At 43.6% G+C, this 19,514-nt stretch overlaps 1 protein-coding gene across 1 annotated transcript in view; it reads left to right on the top strand.

Annotated features, from left to right (window-relative positions):
- Window positions 1-19,514, top strand: part of LOC138510848 (low-density lipoprotein receptor-related protein 4-like) — a 495,073-nt gene that overhangs the window by 96,743 nt on the left and 378,816 nt on the right. Inside the window, exon 3 of the mRNA XM_069626521.1 lies at window positions 1,508-1,691. Coding sequence (XP_069482622.1) covers window positions 1,508-1,691 — 184 coding nt within the window. The remainder of the gene's footprint in view (window positions 1-1,507; window positions 1,692-19,514) is intronic.

The following is a 19,514-nucleotide window of genomic DNA, read 5'->3' as shown; positions in this document are numbered from 1 at the left end:
GGGCAATGGTGAGGCAGCTGTCGGTGGAAAGGGCCTGCAGGCATCTAAGTTTGAAGGTGTGGTCCGTGGAGGAGGCAATGACATTGACTTGATCTGTGAGGGAGAGTGATGCATTTAAGTAGACTCATAGTGTTTTTACTGTGGGGGAGATGGGGGTCGAAATGCTGTCAATGGCGAGGGAGGCTTACTGATTCGTTTCAGATTGTTAGCACCCCGTGGGGCCCACGAGGAGGATTTCAGTTTTCATCTTTAAGACCAATAAGGTTAGTTGCCAGTGAGGGGGAAGGAGAATGTGGGTGTCATCCGTGTAGTCGGTGTACGAGATAGAGATTCAGTCTACAAGATCAAAAAGTGGTCTGGTAAAGATGTTGTAGAGGGTTGGGGAATGCTGCATGAGATGGGTACCAGAGAGCCACTTGCGTTATCCGTGAAGACTTTGATAGCTCTATCCTCTCGGTCAAGTAAGTTGAATCACTTAACTGGCAATACCATTCACGTTCGTACTTTTCCATATCCATCATTACAATAGAACTGCCTTTATTTGCTGGTTTGATGGTAATTAATGGATTTTTAGAAATAATGTTATGTCTTTGATTTCTAGATGAATTCGAAAACTGGAGGATATAAAATCGATAAACATTTTTCTAGGTCATTGATGACCGCTTTCTTGAATGTGTCCAAAACATTTTGTTGTATAGGGTATTTTTCATCCTAATTTTTGATGAATAATGGTAAAGTAGTTGGGTGCCGATATGACCCAGATCAGGGACACCTGGGCTGCTCTCCCCGGAGCCCACTGTATCAGTAGGTGTCTGGACCAGGCACTAAAAAGGGCAAATGTGGTGACTTCCCTATTCACCAACCCCACTGTCCACATGCTTCTGTATTTGGACAAACAGATAAGCCTAGAGAAGTGCAGAGGAGCTAGCCTTCTGGGAAACAGAACCTCAAGTTAACTAATAGTGCATAAGCGAACTGTCATTGAACAGCAGCACTGGGATGTGCGGCTGATTTGTCTGAATTTAATTCAAACATGGCCAATTCATAGTTTTGAGATTATCCCTCAAGTTAGGTTTGCAGCAAAGTGTGGCGTTTGTTATAGAAATGATCTTAATCTGTCTGATCAAAGACCTTGTGCAAAGAACTGAAAGAATCTTGTGTTTCCTGCCTTATCATTTTTCACTGCTGTCCCATCTTCATCCCTCCCATACTCAATCTTTCACTTTTTAATCTTTGCTCCTCTGCCTGCCACTACTATCTTGTCCATCAATTCATGTGCACTGTTTTGGTCTTCACCCGTCTCATCTTTCTTTTTCTCACCAGTCTAGGATATGTGGAAAATGCGTGTTCTGGTACAGACTCGCAGGAGGAAAGCAAAATATTTTGCTTCATCCCAATTATCCGAATGATAGGTTTTCACAAGCCCTCACTTTCAGGGTAGAGTAGATTTTAAATCTGTTCCAAGGCAACAGTGTGCCTGAAATGTGGTACTTTTGATATATTTCAGGAATTAAGTCAGACTGCATAGCTGTGGATTGGATTGGGAGAAATCTGTATTGGACCGATGGCACTGCCGGGGCAATATTGGCTACTAAGATGAATGCTACTTGGAAGGGTGTCCTTGAATACACAGTTGTCGTAGATGAAGGGCTGGATCAGCCTCGGTCGCTGGCGCTACAGCCTCTCAGTGGGTAAGTCTGAATAAAAGTATGTGACAAAAATTAAGTCTTTTCTCCAAATAGATGGTGTATACCACTTAATTTTATTGATGCGGTGTGGGTTTTTATTTAACCTTTCACGTGTCCTGTCTTGCTGTTATTCTGCTGCAATCCTCTTTTACAGGCCCAGTCGACAGGTCTTCTGTCCAAATTGACAATTGTTTATTAATGTATGGGTTTTAGTATTTGTATAGTATTTTGCACATTCATACTTTTACCACCCACAATAGGAACATTTAGAAAAAGACTTAATTATAATATCATGCATGCTGCTTACATCAGTAACAATAGTGAAATGTGCAACGCATCAGAAAACTGCAGAAGTATGCACTTCATACCTACAACAATGTCACAAGAAGCCGGTGAGAGCCCATTTAATAAAATGTTCATCCACACCCTTTTTGGGGTGGTGGGGCTTAAGGGGGGTATCCTAAGCCAACCATTTCAAACAGTAGCTGCATACCAGTCAGTGTATACATCGCCTGTCCCATTGATATTTCAAATAAATCAAACCACTTAATCCTCTTGACAACAGGATCACTGTTGCAGGCACAGTAGGTATGGAGGATGCCTGCAGCCCACACCAACACATGAGCTCTCAATTGAGTTACTTTCTCCTTATCAGTCTATTTTATTTCTTGTAACCACGCTTCAGAGAAACTCTGGGGCTCACTTTAGCCCAACTAGTTTAATTCATCTAGCAAACCCAAAGAGTGTACAGTGGAAGCCCACAAATCATTTTGGACTTTTGACATCCAACCTGTGGTTTACTGTGGGATGTCAATGGTGGCACATATTGTGGCCAAAGCAATGCTATAGTGCAGACAAATAAGGGACAGTGTGCTCTAAAGCAGAATATTTGGTTAGAATAGCAACTGGTAATGTTATTGGCATGCATTGGCTACATCATGAATTAGTTTTCGCAGTACTTTATTCTGACAGCATGACTCGCTAGTAAAAACATGCAGGGCCCTGTGATTCATGTGGTCGGTCCTTGTTCCTCAGCCCTTTCTTGCTCTCCTCCACCCAGCCTTCTTGCTCTCCTTCACCCCATCCTCTTGCTCTCCTCCACCCCGCCCTCTACTTGCAAGTTTACCTCTTTGGAATTTTGCTGCCGCCCTGTCAGTCCATTCTTCATCCAGATTGTTATTGTTGGGAGAAGAAACTTTCACCCTTTTGCTCGTTTTTCTTCCCCACCCCCTGACTCTTCTGCCTCAGCCAGCCTTGCTCTCTAAAAGCACCGCATCAGTCTTCCAATGGATTGGGATAGTCGTAGGTTTAAAAATGTGGGTCCTTGCTTTATTGAAGTGTTTTAGCTATGCATGGAACATCTGTTCTGAAGCATAAATATTGCAGGCAAGGACTTAAGTGGTCCTATGTGGCCTCTGCGCTTCCATGCAAGAAGTGTGGTTTCTTTGTTTTGTGTTTTTTTTTTTTTAGCAATCCAAGGTATTTTCCTTTGAAAGTTCACCCTTGCACATGTCCCAAGCGATCAGCATACTTTTTGGAACTTTTAGAGCCCTTTTTGGTGTTTGACATGTTCGCTGACAGCGTGGCTGTCCGCGAAGCACTCCCCAGCACCCCTATAAAAGGCCACACCACAGAACATTGATTTTGGATTTCCAGAACCAAGCATTGCTCCAGATTGCTGGTTATCAGAAATTGCTTTTGCTGTGCTTTTACATTTGGAAAAGATGGCAACCATGGCAAGTCCTGCTGCCTCAACATCAGAACCACCCCTGCCCCTCCTCCTCCTCCACCTCCACCTCCACCTCCTCCTCCTTTCTCCTCCTCCTCGGGGGGCCTGCAGAGGGGAACAGGCGTGAGGATGCAGAGGAGGATGAAGAGGATGACGAGGATGAGGTAGTGGAATTCCCTACTACTAGCACTCACCATGAATCTTGGGTGTGGAGGTTGTTTGCCACTCTTGGAGTACCGAAAGCTTGTGCAAACAAGGTGCGTTGCACTCAGTGCCAGTTGGTGCTGAGTCGTGGCAAACCAGGTTTGTACAGCTACGGTACTACCTCAATGAAGCAACACCTAAGGTCGTTCAACGGTGGGGCTATTCGTAAGGTTGTACCTTGCGATAAATGTAGGCTGACTTCCTCTGCAGCATCCTCCGTTTCTGCTCCTGTCACCACAAGAGGCACTCCTGTGGGACAGCACATCCCTCCAGCTGCCTCGCAGGCCATACGTGATGCTGTAGACCCTTACCTTTCGAAGGTCACAGTGTTGTGTATGTACTGCAATGCAGTACTCTGCAGGGGGGACGAAGTGCATTCGAGGCTGCGGTCCGGGAGCATCAGAAGGACTGCCACCTACCTGATTAAGGCCCACCCTGCATCTTCCTCTCTCCACCTGCCCTTTCTTATCCCAGTGGTTGGTGCCTGTTCCTTACCCTCCCTTTCCTTAGGTGTCATGTCTGAAACTCCCCCACCCCCCAAAAAAGACCCTTTTCAGAGCGGCCTTTCACAGTTCAAAAATAGAAGTGCCAATGAAATGCTGCAGGGCCCTGTGCATTTTCAGAAGTCCGCGGACATTTAACATTTGTGGGGTGCTGCCCTATCAAAACCATTGTGCTCTTCTCGGGAGAAAGTGGTAGCTCTGAAAAGAGCCTTTTTGTGGTGTTTTTCTGTTTCAAAAACTTCAAATGGTCAACACCTACTGGAAAAAGGATTGCTATAATTCCAAAAAGGGTTGCAATGCATTTTGTATATTTCGCAGAAAAATGTGATTGCCAGCATAAGTAAGATGTACTCCATCTCTGCGAAAAATGTGTGTACTACAAAACATATTTTCATTGTGAAAATAGGACATGCCAACATCTCTCAAAGGCACAAACAGCCTTGTTGACATTGCGCCTTGCTTTCTCCATTTGTGGACCAAATGTAGAAGAACGCAACCACATTTGTCTCTGCGCAATACGAGAAAAAATTACTCGGGGGAATTTGGAAACATGTTCATGACTTTCCCAAGTCCTTCTTTCATTGCAAATGGCAAAGAGATTGCAGATACATGTCCTAAACTGTTGCCTCCACAATGAATAATAATGATGTCTGGATGACGCTGTGTCACCAAAGTAGCACAAAGAGGTACCAAATCCAGCCACTTCATTCCACGCACTCCATTACAATGCACTTCCACATGAGGGAATCCAAGAGGTACAGCCACTCCACAACGATCTGCATGCACCTCCAACCAATTTATCCTTGAGTGTTCCAAAATCCAGACAATCTGCCTTCTGAAAGACACAGCCATAGCTATCTGCTCTCCTCTCAGGAAAAAAACTTTCTGACAGTCTCTCCTTACACATCACACCCAGTAAAATTTATTGACCAATCCCTTGCCCTGCTAAGTCTCATTTGCATGACTATCAGCCTCAAAATATATGCGCTGTCCGCGGACAACCGCTGCGTCTGCTGACAACTCGTCAAATCTGAGTGGGGAATGAACATTTAAATAGTGTGCCCCATTTCCCCTTTGAGGTGGGCTCTGAAAAGAGCCTTTTTTTGTTTTTTGAAGGTGCTTCAGAAACACCTTTTAATTTTGTACCTTTTTGTTTTTTCCTTATTTCCCTCCAAATATCTTCACATTAGCTTCTCCAAAGCAATCCTTATATTCCAAAACATCCTGGCATTTCCCATGAAAGATAGACATGCCATCTGTTTTAAAGTAAACATTAACCGATTAAATGTCATTATTGCAAAAGAACATCCCAGCTCTAATCATGAAAGCAAACATGCCTTGATTAACTAAACACCTAGCAACATTTGGCAGAGGACAAAAACATAACGATTGTCCCATACTGCCCTAGGTAACAAAGCAGAAAGAATAACCTTGGCATTTGGAAGGACTTTCATGACTGCCTGAAACAAGTTTTGCAAATATTGCAACAACGTAGGGGCACTGACATAGCCCAAATGCACAGGACAGCTACATCTGGACTATTGAACCTAGCCATATCCTGACAAACTTCCAGCACTCCCTGCAAATTAAAACCAAGCACAGTGCACCACACCACCTCCACTCCTTTTGTATCAAAATTGTTAGCCACATTCCTAGATTTAGCATACTTCTCCAAACCATTCACAAATATATCTTCAACCACCAACACCCTGACTTTCTCCACCTCTGCCATCTTCACTGCACACAGCCTCTCTCAATGCAAAGCAGAACCTCAAAACCTGATTGGCTAATCCCCAAAATACACTCCCATTTCATGCTCACAAGCCCCGGATCAACTTCACTCTCTGCACCATTCCCTCATTGGCTACTGTTAAGCAGTCTCGCAACCATCCACCAATCGCATCCAAGAACTCTACATCTAACTCCATCACAGTTCAGCACTTTAGATGTACTGCTGATCACTCTGAGTACACTCTGAGTACAATTGTGCTGTCATTGCAAATCACCTACAGCAGCAACTATTGTAACACCAAGATTTTTGCTTGCAGATTCATGCACATCCATGAACACAAACTACAGGTATGAATATTTTCTGCACAGTACATGTACGGCTCTTGTATAAATGCATATGAACAGGGTAATTGCCACTTACCCTGTATAACCTGTAAAAAAAGCTTAGTCATTTCTCCCATCTGCTATGATCCAGTGTCACTTACAAAGCTGTCTGCTGTCCAAATTTTTATTTACCCATATTACTAACTGGAATATGCAAACTGTTATTCTCTTCATTCTGTCATTAACCACTGCCACCCATTATCCACTTTTCAACCAAAATAGCATTTAATGCATTATAGTGCATAGGATATACATACAATTTCCTTTCGATACATTCTGGATATTTTACATACAATCTATTATTTGAGCCTTCTTTAGGAATTATTGTAACAGTAACAGACAAAACACACTCAGCTGTTTAACAAAGTGTAATTTCATGTTAAAAGCTGGGAGAAATAACAGTATAATTGTGGGAGAAGGCTTTGTAGGGTGTTATAAAGTGACACGCAGCCAGGATGGGTACATGCATCTTTATTTGTGCACACAGATAGCCAATATCATTTGAAAGGCTCCCGGCTGAAACACCCACTGCCTCTACAACTGCTCTTCCAATCTAGACAGCTCTCCCATTCCAGCTGGTTGCCTATTCCGTTTTAGAATTTACAACAGAATTCAACTATACACAGGTGCAGTCCTGTCTATCACATGTACAACTATGTACAAACAGTATAGTAAACCAGCACATATAACATATCCCCCCTTCCCTTCAGTCTGCAATGCAAGCACCAGACCCTTCATTTCAGACTCTCCCATCTCCAAGCACCACAGGATCACCCAGTAGTTTGCTAATCACCTGCAGTCTGGTAAACTTGCTTTGTCCCTTTGCCACTTTTCCAGGTTTTATTATTTGAACCTTCTCCCCTACAACTATCCTGGAGAGTAATAAGCTGCTGAACCTATCAAATCCTTCTGCTTTATTTCCCACACCTTCACAAATTAATACATTACATGATTTTCCCCATAATGCCTTCCATTTACCCTGTATAAATAGCAAGAAAAGCATATGGTTATTTCTCCTAACATCCAATAACACCACCTTAAAAAGCCAAGTGTGCGCTGTGTGCTTACTATTGTAATCATTTCTAAGGCAAGTTCACCTGATAGATTCCATGTATATTCTACAGAATGCACATAGACAAATTAAACTGCATCTACATGCTATGCACAGTTATCAGAAAGCACTACTACTGCAAAAACAAACACATTCATGTCTACATTAACACTGCTATTAACAGACACATATTTACTAACTTCTTTCTTTCACAATTGTAGTGAAGACCACGCTCCTGAAAACCAACAGTGTCTAAAGTACGAACCAGTACTCTGAAGAAACCTACTCTTTCCATCCAAAATAGTAAGTGCAATTCTGCCATTTGATTTGATTATTTGATCATGCGCACAAAACCCAAGGGTAGCCGGGCGCAGCAGGTACAAGGTTACTTAAGCTTAGGTTACATACAGAGTATAAAAAAACATAATGCGGTAAGTACATGTCAATACACGCCGTGTGGAAGAAAAAACTAACATTACAGTTTTGAGAGAGTGTACAGGTAAAGGTGTGAGAATCATTTTAGACAAGGGTATCGTGGTTGTTGGGTGCCACGGGAATTAATTGTCGTTAGTCCAGAGCCAGTTTTTTACCTTGCATCTGAAATTAGGGTAGGTTAGCTCTCAGTGCAATGGGCAATGCGCTCCAGGCCTGGGCAGCTCTGACGGGGAAGCTTGCTCTGCCCGCTTTGGATCGTCTGAATCTGGGGGTTTCGAGCAGGTAGTGGTTAGTAGCGCTAGTGTGGTGACTGGATGATTTTCTAGTCAGTCTGGCCGAGATGTAGGGGGGAGCAGTGTTGTTGAGCCCTTTGTGGGTAAGCGATAGTGTCTTGAGCAGGACTCTGTCGCTAATTTTGAGCCAGTGGTGGTCTTTCCTAACGTTTTAAATATGTGCTTTACGGGGTATGTCAAGGGCTGCTCTAAGAGCCTTATTTTGGAGGATTTGCATTTTATTTATAATGGATTTGTTGGCACCTGCATAGAGGGCATTGCAATAGTCCAGTTTGGACATAACTAATGCATTGGCTAGCATGATGCAGTTAGTTTTAGAGAGGTAAGGTCTACAGGTCCTGATTAATTTACAGGTGTATGCTGTAGAGGATGCCAGGGTGTTAACTTGTTTTTTAAGAGATAAAGTGGAATCGAGGTAAAAGCCTAGAGTTTTTACCTCAGTGGCCACCTTGATTGTGTTACCATCTATGTTGAAATTGCGATAGTTGGGACTCAGTTTTTTTAGGTTGGAGTCGGACCCCAGTATTAATAACTGTTTTGTCGTCATTTAGGCAGAGGCCGTGGGAGGCCATCCATGCCTGAATGAGGAGGTAGATTTTGTTTACTAGAGCTGTGTCTTCGACAAAGTTGCCTGATAGAGGTATGAGAATCTGCGTATCGTCCGCATAATTCGTATAGGTTACCCCTAATTTGTCAAGTTTGTCGAAGAGAGGCTTAGTAAAGATATTGTACATTGTCGGGGAGACACATGAGCCTTGTGGGACACCACAAGTGATCTGGATTGGGTCCGCTGCCGCTACAGGGGAGAACACTCTCGTCGTACGGTTGGCTAGGAAAGATTGTACCCATGCTATAGCTTCACTTGAGAAGTGAGCGGCAGACGCTAGATGGTTGCATAATACTGCATGATCCACTAGGTCAAAGGCCGGTGATAGGTCAAGGAGGAGGAGCATAGCTGTATTACCTTCATCCTTCAGCTCGTCGATTTGTGGCTTGAGGTCAAAGAGGGCAGTTTCAGCACCGTGCAGTGGTCTGAAGCCAGATTGCCGTGAACCTAATAGTTGGTGCGTCTCCAAATAGTTTTGGAGGTAGGCTACTCTGTCAATGATTTTAAGGAGAAATGGGACCGTAGTAATAGGCCTGTAGTTAGTGGGGATAGCTGGGTCAAGTGTCTGTTTTTGAGAAGGGGGAGAACCCAGGATTCTTTGAGGTTGGTGGGTACAGTGCTCGTGTTGAAGGAGGCATTGATAAGTTTCGAGATGAAGGGTGCTAGATCTCTGGCTGCATCCTTGATGATTTGCGCAGGGCAACTGTCACCTTGGCAATTCGACGGTTTAAGGGACAGAATGACCTTTTCAGTTTCCAATATAGAGATATTGGTAAACCTGAAGGGTTTACCGTTATTTTGGGTGGGTGTGCTGGGTAACTCCTTCAATGGGGTGGTGTGAGTTCCACAAGGGCTCAAAGAGGCTTTTTTCTTAGCAATTTTAGATTGAAGGGTTGTGAGTTTATTTGCTAGAGCATTTTGGATACTAGTGCACCAGGATTTGTCCTTGGGGACATTGTCTGTAGGGGCAATAGGATTTTCCAATTCACGGAGAATGGTGAAGAGCTCTTTGGAGTTAGAGTTGGCTTTACTGATTCTATCATTGAATGAATCTTTTTTCGTTTGAATAATTTCCTTTTTGTATTTTTTGGCAAATTTAGCAAGTGTGGTTTTATGGTCAGCAGGAGGAGTATGCCTCCAAATAGCTTGGAGTTTGCGTTTTTGGATACGCATTTCTTTGAGATGGGGAGTGAACCAAGAGTTAAGGTGAGTTTCACGTTTACTTTTATGGAGTTTGGTAGGGGCAATAAATTCTAGAGCTTTGGTCATGGAGTTGTTAAATGATTCAACTAACTCACTAGGGTTGGATTCATTAGAACTAGCTGTGAGAGTTGGTAGGAGAAGTGGAAGTAGTTTTTCAGCTGTGATTTCTTTTTTACTTCTTGTTGGCATGGGGGGTGCTATTTTATTCTTATTAGGTTTGGGAGGTTTGATGTTGGCTGTAAAGCACATAAGATAATGGTCAGTCCATATTTGAGGTAGGATACTAGAGATGGTGATGTTGTGGTTGGCTATCCACTCTAGTGTACGTCCTTTTGTATGTGTAGGAACTAGGACATTTTGGGTAATGTCGTTATTGACTAGAATGGATTGGATTGCTTGGGCTTGTTTGTCTTCAGCGTCATTAAAGCCTAGGTTAAAGTCGCCTAGTAGAAGGAGCTGAGCTGAGTGGAGTCTTTAATGCTGTCAGTGAGGAGGCTGGATAGGTCTTCCTCAAAGTTGCCTAGTGGACCTGGTGGTCTGTACACAAGAAGTATTGTTAGTGTGCTGTTATTTGAGATAGGTATTTTAGCTGAGAGAAGTTCACACGATGTGAAAGCTGGGTGTGGAGCGAGTCTGGCAGCTAGATGTGTTTTGGTTATGATGGCCAGGTCGCCTCCTCTGGTGTAGGGTCGGTCGACTTTTAGGATATTGAAATTATCTGGTATGGCAGTCGAGAGGGCAGGACCAGCTGCATCATGGAGCCAGGTTTCAGTGACAGCAAGGATATCTAAATTGTCGATAGACAGTATATCAGCTATTTCGGTATTGTGTGCTATAAGGGACCTAGCATTAATAAGGGCTCCTGATAGTGTTGGACTTATCTTGTTATCTTTGGCAGATCTGGGATTAGGGTGGTTAGGTCTCCTCTGTTTGTAGTATAGGTAATCAAGTGGTTCAGGACGATTTATCGTCGCAGGGTCTGGGAGGTTAGGATTAATGGCAGTGGAGGTGTGCGTGGGTATGGTGGATTGGTTCTTTTATTTTTGATGTCATAAAGTCGTGGGAGCCTAGCTCTAAGTCGCAGGTTTCTCTCTTGCAAGTTGCAGGGTGTAGAGTTGGTAAGGGCCATTGTTATGGTGATGGTTAGAAGAGTCCAGGCTATGGTACCGCGTGTGTGTGAGAAGCAGGTAGTATCGTACATATTGTGGGAGTGGCAAGATAGTGCCTGTATTTGGCAAGTCCGGTAGGGACTGGAGTGCAGATGTACTATCAATCTAGGTTGGAAGATCCTGTTAGTATCTTTAAGGCGGATATGCTACAGCAAGGGTTCAGACTTGGAGAGTCCTAATCGTGGCTAATATGCAAACATATTACAACATGGCGCCTAGGATTGAGAGTCCTAATCATGGCTAATAATGCATATATACTGGGGCATGGCACCTAGAGATTGACAAAGGCATAAGGTACAGCACAATTTGAAGTGGTCTGAAAGCGACCATAAGGCATGACACAATTTGAAGTGTTCTGAAAGCGACCATAAGGCACAACACATTTGAAAGTGGCGAGTGTACTCAGGCCACACAGCCATACACAGGTATGTGTATGTGACAAAGATGTAGAACGGGTGATGTGAGACCAAGCAGCAATGTACAAGTGTACCAGTGTCAATGTTCAAGCAGCATAAGAAGAGTGACTTGAAGTCAATTACTAGTAGCAGTGTGAACAAACAGTGCAACAAGGTTACAGTAACGGTTTGGGTAGTATGCTGGTGGTGAGCTTCTTACCCTGAATAGGTGCATGCATAATCAGGATGTTGTAGGTGGGTTCCAGGAGGAGCAGGAGACCTGGCACTCGGCACTTTGTGGTTCCGAGACAAAAGGCACTTTTTACGGAGAAGGGTGGCAGCAGGTGGATGCCTGTGATGGAAACAAGTCCAAATAGCAAGGTTCGATAGGGGCGAGCGCCTCGCGCCTGCCAGCGGTGAACAGGGGCAAACAGGGCAGCTTGGCCTTATAGTGGCCTTGGGGTGGCCGCCGGCTATTCCGCCTGCCGGCGGAAGTTCCTGTTTATGTAAAGCAAAGACGCGTTACCTAGCAACGAAGTCGAGGCCGAGCCTCGCTTTCATCCCGCATCGCGCCCGACATTTTGTTTTTTTGTAATGTCGGCGCGTGCGGGTTGTGGGCCAAAAGGTAGGTAAACATGCAAGTGAGGCACTGCAGTAGTGGCAGGAAGTGCCCAGGAGGGGTGCGAGCAGGGGATTCCACTGGATGGCACACCTGGAGTCCTGGCTGTGCCTCGGTGTGTGCTAGGGGCTCCTGCCCGCTCCGACGGTGCAGAGGTGGGGGCTCCTGCCCGCTCGCCGGAAGGTTACTGATGTTACATAATGTTCTTACTGTTATCAACCACTGTAGAATTCTAGTATTGTAGAACAAACGATTGTATTAACCCTGCAGCATTAGATTCAGTATTACTGCTTGCCCCTCAGGAGGTGCATACTTTGTATTGTCATCTGAACACTAGTATAGTAACAAAACAATACGAAGATAGCCTTCCCAACCTGAAGTAACAGCCCATTGCACAATCACACACCTCTACACACATGCCTACCATCATACTCAGACACTCATGCACAGAGCACACATACATTGCACAACATCCCAACCCACACTTTCTTTTTTTTCTCCAACAGACCCCAAAGAATGCCTACCAAAAGCAACTCTGTAGAAAGCAATGTAGAAGTAGACAAAATCAAAGTAAGTGTCCAAAATAAGCATCCACCTCTAGCATAATTTATACAAAAAGCTCAAAGAAAACAGCTAATAGTCACTAAGTGAAACAAAAGCAGCTTCCAGAAAAGAAACTTTGCCTTCTCTTTCAAAATGTAAAACGAAAGTTATTAAAAAGACTGCAGCTACCACTAGTGCTAACACTGCACCTATAAATCTCGATGTAGCCACAAGTAAGCATACCAAAAATGTATTTTACAAAAAATGTTCCGCCACAGTCTTTCAGAACCTTATAAAACACGAGAGAAATCAAGCACAACCCTTAAAACCTACCATAGAAAATGAATCCTAGAAGCTCTCCTAGGCAGTGCAATCCTTCTCAAAAGAACATTATTTATTTTAGTTTTAAACAGAATGAAACCACTAACAAAACGTACAAAAAAGACTTGTAAATAAACGGAATATCAACAAATATAGCTTCGCAAACATCTGTGGAGGTGAATGGAGTCACAACACCAGCACAGAACCATATTTCAATGAGAAGCATACAAACTAAAGTAAAGAAACCAAATTGCCATACATAGTAGTGGACGAGGGTATGAAAAACTTAATGCCATTATGGAATAAGAAACGCTGCTCCCAAAAATATCCCCAGAAAACTTAGTATCAATTCTCCATTCCACTGAACCAATGCGTCCGGTCTACAAATGGCCGTACACATCAATGTGTAACATAGGCAAAAAATCTTTCACATCTTTACGCTAGTTCCTAAATCAGTATGTGAAAGGCAAAGACACATTGAAAATAAAACTATTACAAAGTATGGTCTCCTGTCCAGTGCGAAAATACACAGGACTACAAGGACGTTCGTTAGCCTGCATTTCTGGACCTATTTGCAAAAGCACCTTCCACCATATCAAAATGATATCAACACACCATTCAACTATAAGAAATCTGGTTCATAAAATGTACTATGCCAAAAGTCATGCTTTAGCACTAGTCAATTTAAATAATATTCTACATGGTACAGCCAAAGAACTACTCAAAGAAATGGAGCATATTCAGAGAAAATATTTTGGAAGTGAAAGCCACTTACAAAATAAAATAGCTTTACAACAGACTAGCAACAACTTGTGTGTGTTGCCGCAGGACTTTTTATATAAGAATAGTACAAAAACTGTTGACATAATGTACAAAATGGAAGCCAATGAAGATTCCAAGTGGTTCCAATTAGCTCTCTATCTTATGGCAGAAAGCAAATATGAAATTACTGACCCCTTAATACTTTGCAGTTACTGCACTGCAAAACTTAACAACCAAATACCTTCACGTGCTACCACAAATAACTTGGAATTATTCCCACTACCAAAATCCCTGCAACAACTTAACTTGTATGAGAGCATCATAATTCAAACAGTGCACCCATTTCAAGCAATAATACACCTTCAACCAAAAACAACAAAACAACCTCCCTCTGAATTACTGAAAGGCATTTGTGGCAAAGTAGTTTATTTGCCATTAGATCTCAAAGAAAATGTACACACTCTGGGAGTGCAACGTCCAATAGATCAATCTTTATTTATATTAGTAAATAGTGTACCTACATTTGGCATTAACTCGTGGATTTACATAAAGTTAGACCAGCCCTGCAATATCTAAAAGACGTGGGTAGATCTGGCAGATCAAGAAGAGATCTTGGCGACAATATTGAAATTGAAAACATCAAGGGCACCTGGACCCAATGGCCTAACCAACATAGATTTAAAACATCCTGAGGAATGGTCCGCCTTAATAACAAAACTTTTCAAGCAATGCCAAGCCACTAAACAAATACCTAAAACATGGACTGATGCGGTAATAGTGCCAATTTCAAAAATGGTAACCGAGATAATCCGGCAAATTACCTTCCTATAGCCTTTCTTGATATCATGGGCAAGATCTTTGCAACTCTTCTTCTAACCAGATTCCACAGATGGGCAAGATCTGCTCCCTGCTTCGACCAACTCCAAACGGGTTTTGTCAAGAATGCAAGCACCAGTATCAACATCATGATTCTTATCATAAAAGAAAACGTAAGCAATGGTGCACCAAAAGTATACATAGCATTCATAGACTTGATGCAAGCTTTTGATAAGATCAGCCGGCAAAATCTGTGGCCCAAACTATCAAATTGGAACTGTCCTGCGGAAATCTTAGATCCGGTGATTGCACTACAAACGTATACAAAACTCAGAGTCCGTCTAAATAAGCAAGGAATGCTATCGGATCAGTTCCCATCGTAACGCGGCGTGAAGCAGGGATGTCAGCTTGCACCAGCCCTGTTTATTGCATTCATGGGAGATTTCCAACATGCCCAACCAGCGGTAAGAGCTTTTCCTCCCAAAGTGGGCAACACCTCAATATCTAGATTGTTCTATGCGGATGACCTGATCCTCATGGATCAGACCCAAATAGGCCTCCAGCGTCAATTAACCAACTTGGCCAAATACATAGTTGAAATCGATCTGGAGATAAACACAGCCAAATCTAAAATCTTGATTATGAGGAAAAGTCGACCAACAATTACAGACAACGGATGCTGGTATTTGAAAAACACAAAAGTAGAGACAGTCGCTAGTATAAAATACTTGGGAATAATCGACTCAAAAAGATTGGAAACAGCAACCCATTTAGCAGTGTGGGCTAAAATCAAAACTTTGACAACCCAAACTAAACTAGTAGACCGGAAATACGGGAAATTTTCCCTACTACCTGCAATCCAATTTTACAAACAAAAGGTGGTGCCATTGGTAATTTATGGTATGGACGCGGCCCTGAACATCCATGACCCCATATGGTCGAAGCTGGAAGGTTACTTGTGGAAAGCCGTATTAGGCCTTCCCAAATCGTCATCCATATCCGCTATCGGACGTGAACTGGGCCTGTTATTGTTGAAAGCTTCAGTCGAGCAAAGTCAGATGAGTTTACTTCGGAAAATTATCCTACCAGATACTCTTCCAATTTACAAATTGATCCAGACAGAACTTAACCAAGGTCGCTGTAATGCACTGAACAAATGGGAACAAAAACTCATAAAAAATCTGTCAGATTTGGCCTGCACGCCTGAGGACCTCATCCTAAATTAGAATAGAATAAAGACAAAAATAGCTGAAAATAAGATTCAACCAAATGTTAACTCAAGAAATCACAGCCATCCGAACTAAATAGGAATCAAGATCTTGTAGACTATGTTCTGAGACTGAAACTGTAGAAACCTTAAGACATTTACTCTTGAACTGTCCTTAAACCGCGTTTTTGCGCGAGGCTTACCTGCTACCCTTAATTTATGACGCATCTCTTCGAGAGGAAGACACATGGTGGTGCCGCCTGGTTTCAGGTGAAAAAACAAGATGGTCAACGGCGGCAGTAAAGATCCTGGAAGCTGCACTTAGATTACCAACAAACTGCAAATCAAGCCAGTATGACAACGCAGTTCGACTCTTCTGTGTTGTGGCAAACAATGACTTTTGTTTTTCTTTACTGCATATATCATTTGTTCTCCACTTCTGGTTTTGTTTTTGTTACCTCTTCCCTACTTTTAATACTGTGTCTTTTATGTGAAACTTCTTGTAAAAATCAAACTGACCGTTGATTATAAACAAGTAAATAAAAAAAAAATGTACTACTACAAAGAAATACATATTGAAGAAAACCTGAGGGAAACCACTGAAATAATTCAAGACTCGTCAGAAACTGGTCAATTGCATCTTCTAGATCCTGCTACAGAATTTTAGACCATAATACAATTCACCCATTACACTAGATGATGCACTGGAAACTTAACAAATGCGACAAGCCAAGGGATCACCAATTAGCATATGGGAAAAAAAGTATAGAAGTACGTACCTTTCCTCTACTCTTTCCTACTGGAAAAGGAGGAAGGTACGATGAAAGACCCACACAAATAACAGCATCAGAATATTGCTCTTTACAAATGTATTCTGAAGACCCCAGATTCAGACAAAACGTGGAATACATATTCCACCTTCTCTTTCAAAATGAACAAGCAACTCTATGCTACGGAGTTGCACACACATTAAAATCGGGTACCAATTTTCAAAATATGCCAGCTACGCAATTACTACAAAGTGCAAGAAAAAGATGGTTTTACAGTCGAGCATAACAAATTTATTAGCAAACATGCGTGGTACAAAAGAATACTGGTTCCACCGCCATGCAGATGTACGCTGTATGTTAAGAAAACTTAGCCCACCCACTTGATTTGTGACATTAAGTTGTGCAGAATATGCATCGGAAGATTTACACTATTTCCTACGCATAGCAAACAAAATGACGTGGGAGAATGGGATAACACCCTCCTCCCCAATCTCATCCAGACCATGGTCTAGGGTATCACAGCCCAGGCACCCCCCACGAGAGGAGTTTGCTTATTTACCAGATGACAAAGTAACCTACTTCAAAAACCTGCATATACGAAGAGTATGCCCACTAGCACACCCGGGTCAAGCCGACGCCTGCGACATGATCAGCTCGACTAGAACAGCCACAAGTAGTCACATCATTAGAGATGCCATGACAACATAGCCAACAGACAAGAACACACGTGCCACTATGCACACTGGTCACTCACACCGACCAACACAAAGAATATACTCAGTGCGATGACGTAGCAGACTGACATACCCACGGACATGCATCATTATTTTTCACATAGGCCTTCTACAGCACCGCAGAAACGCAAGACGCCTGAAAAGCTCGTTTATATGCTTGCCGATGCTGTCTTGCTACCTATCACTATGAAGATGCCACCCTATCTATCTAATGCTGTGCATGACACTCCGTCACCCTGCGACCCCCATAGTATGGATTATGTACTGCCACCCACGAACTAGGCCCAAGTAGGCCGTAAGCAAGAGTCCCCAGGCAGGAGCCTCGCAAACGAAAGACCTCCCATAATGATATGCAAGTGCTGACCATGCAGAACGAGAGCCCACAGCCAAGGCCACGATGTTGCAACCCGCATGCCGCGCGGCCAGCACCAAGGTTATACCTACAGGTGCCAAGCCCTCAGACAAAATACAAAATCTAATGCTCATAATTCTACACCAGCTAGGGTCTCCCCACATGTGACTAAGCCGAACTGACAAGGTGCCAAGCTTACGAGACAGAGAACCGCCAGGATCCTAAGTTTCGGACACAATCTGCAACAACGAAGAGACAAGTTGGACACCTACAGCGATGGGAAAGACCTGCTCACCAGCCCATAAGCAGACCTGTCTATTGTCCCCACAAACACATCGTTGCTAATGTCAGGTACATCGCGAGCTGGGAACGACGATGGTCCCAGGCTTGGGGGCTCGCGGGAGAACCAATCAGAATACCGGGGGGCTCATCACTGACGCTATTACTCTTAGCCTATGACCAAGGGTCCCCTTGTAACAATTCCAGTGTAGCAACTGTTAGGGACAACCCAAGTGTACCACCTGACCCGTCCTCATCCACTAACATTTCTTCCCATAGGGTATCCATACTAACCCTACCACTCGGGGAACCAACCCGAAGTGGCGATAGGTTTTGTGATCATTTTCCCAGGGGACGCAAGTAGCGCATCATACTGCTGTAAAAAGGGCCTGCGAGCCCCGCTAACGATGAGAGCCTCTCCGGATGCATACGGTCTGAGCCTATCCCTGCCGTTACTCTAATAAACAGCAGTAGTTACCTTGCTCCTTGTGTGTCTCATACTCCTTTTGGGACGCGGGTGGAGTTGGGGCCTGCCCAGGCCTGGAGGTCCGTGGACGGATGACTCTGCCGGCCCCCGGGAGATCACCCCAACAAAAACAAATAAAGATATAAAAACACCAGGAGAACTCTGTCTCAAGATCCTGTAAATGTATCAAGATATTTCCATCATCGCTTCATTGCTAGGCTACACTTCATTTGTAATAAAACTGTTCCTTCCCTCAGAGAAATGCAACACTTCTTTTGGAGAAAAGAATACCAAGCAAGAGGAGCACCACACATCCGCATGCTTTTGTGGATTAAAGATGCTCCTAAATTTGGTCAGGACAGTGATGCCACTGTTTTGCAGTTCATTCAAAAATGTCACTTGTGAAATCCCTTCACAAACGACACATAGTGACCTTCATGCACAATTTTACAATTTCAAAGACACAAATGTGGGAAGTATTGTTGTCGCAAATACAAAAAGGGCAATACTACACCAAATGCTGCTTTTGGTTTTCCTAGACCAGTTTCAACAGGTCAAGTAAACAACTTCATGTCTTCAGTTAGACATAGTGTCATGAACCACCGAACGCGTCCCTTCTGGACTTCATGGTCCCTGACCTATAGGGGACTGAACTCGGCAGTACTCCCAACATGGCTGCTGAACGTGAAACACGGTTTGCCAGTCTCCGCGTTGTACACTCTGCGTCCTACAAAGCCGACACACCACCGCGGCCCTGCGCGTCTCAACGCTACCGCTTGCAGTAGTCAGACATGTGCTGCCGTAGTTCGTACTGTGATTCCCACTGATTCCTGGTCCCCGGTTCCCTGAATTTCCTCCTTTCATCCTTCCCCTTTTGTCTTCACCTTGCTTTCCTGGATTTCCTTCGCACTCGACTTCCGAGTGCGCTCTTCGCCGTTTCCTGGACTTTTTCCCCAGACATCTGAACGCTCCCTGGAGTCAGGACACGAACCGCACGCTGGAAACCGAGGACCCGCGCACTGGGTTATACAAGACCCGAACGGTGCGGAAGTAGACTTCATCGAAGAACTCGAACAAACTGATGGGTGAGAAGGGGGGAAACCTGTGACAGATTGAGACGCCAACAAACTGACAGTTACGGACATGGAGGCTGCAGTTCAAGACCTCATGCGCGGCATGCAGGAGTTAAAGAAGTTCAGAATCTTAAGGCCGAGAATGCTGCGTTGAAACAACTAGTCCTGTCACGTGATTCC

Source organism: Ambystoma mexicanum, chromosome 6p (genome assembly GCF_040938575.1).
Source record: "Ambystoma mexicanum isolate Mex_15411 chromosome 6p, UKY_AmexF1_1, whole genome shotgun sequence".
NCBI classification, from domain to species: Eukaryota; Metazoa; Chordata; class Amphibia; order Caudata; family Ambystomatidae; genus Ambystoma; species Ambystoma mexicanum.
Note: the sequence above shows the minus strand (reverse complement) of the source record. Positions and strands in the feature narration are given on the sequence as shown.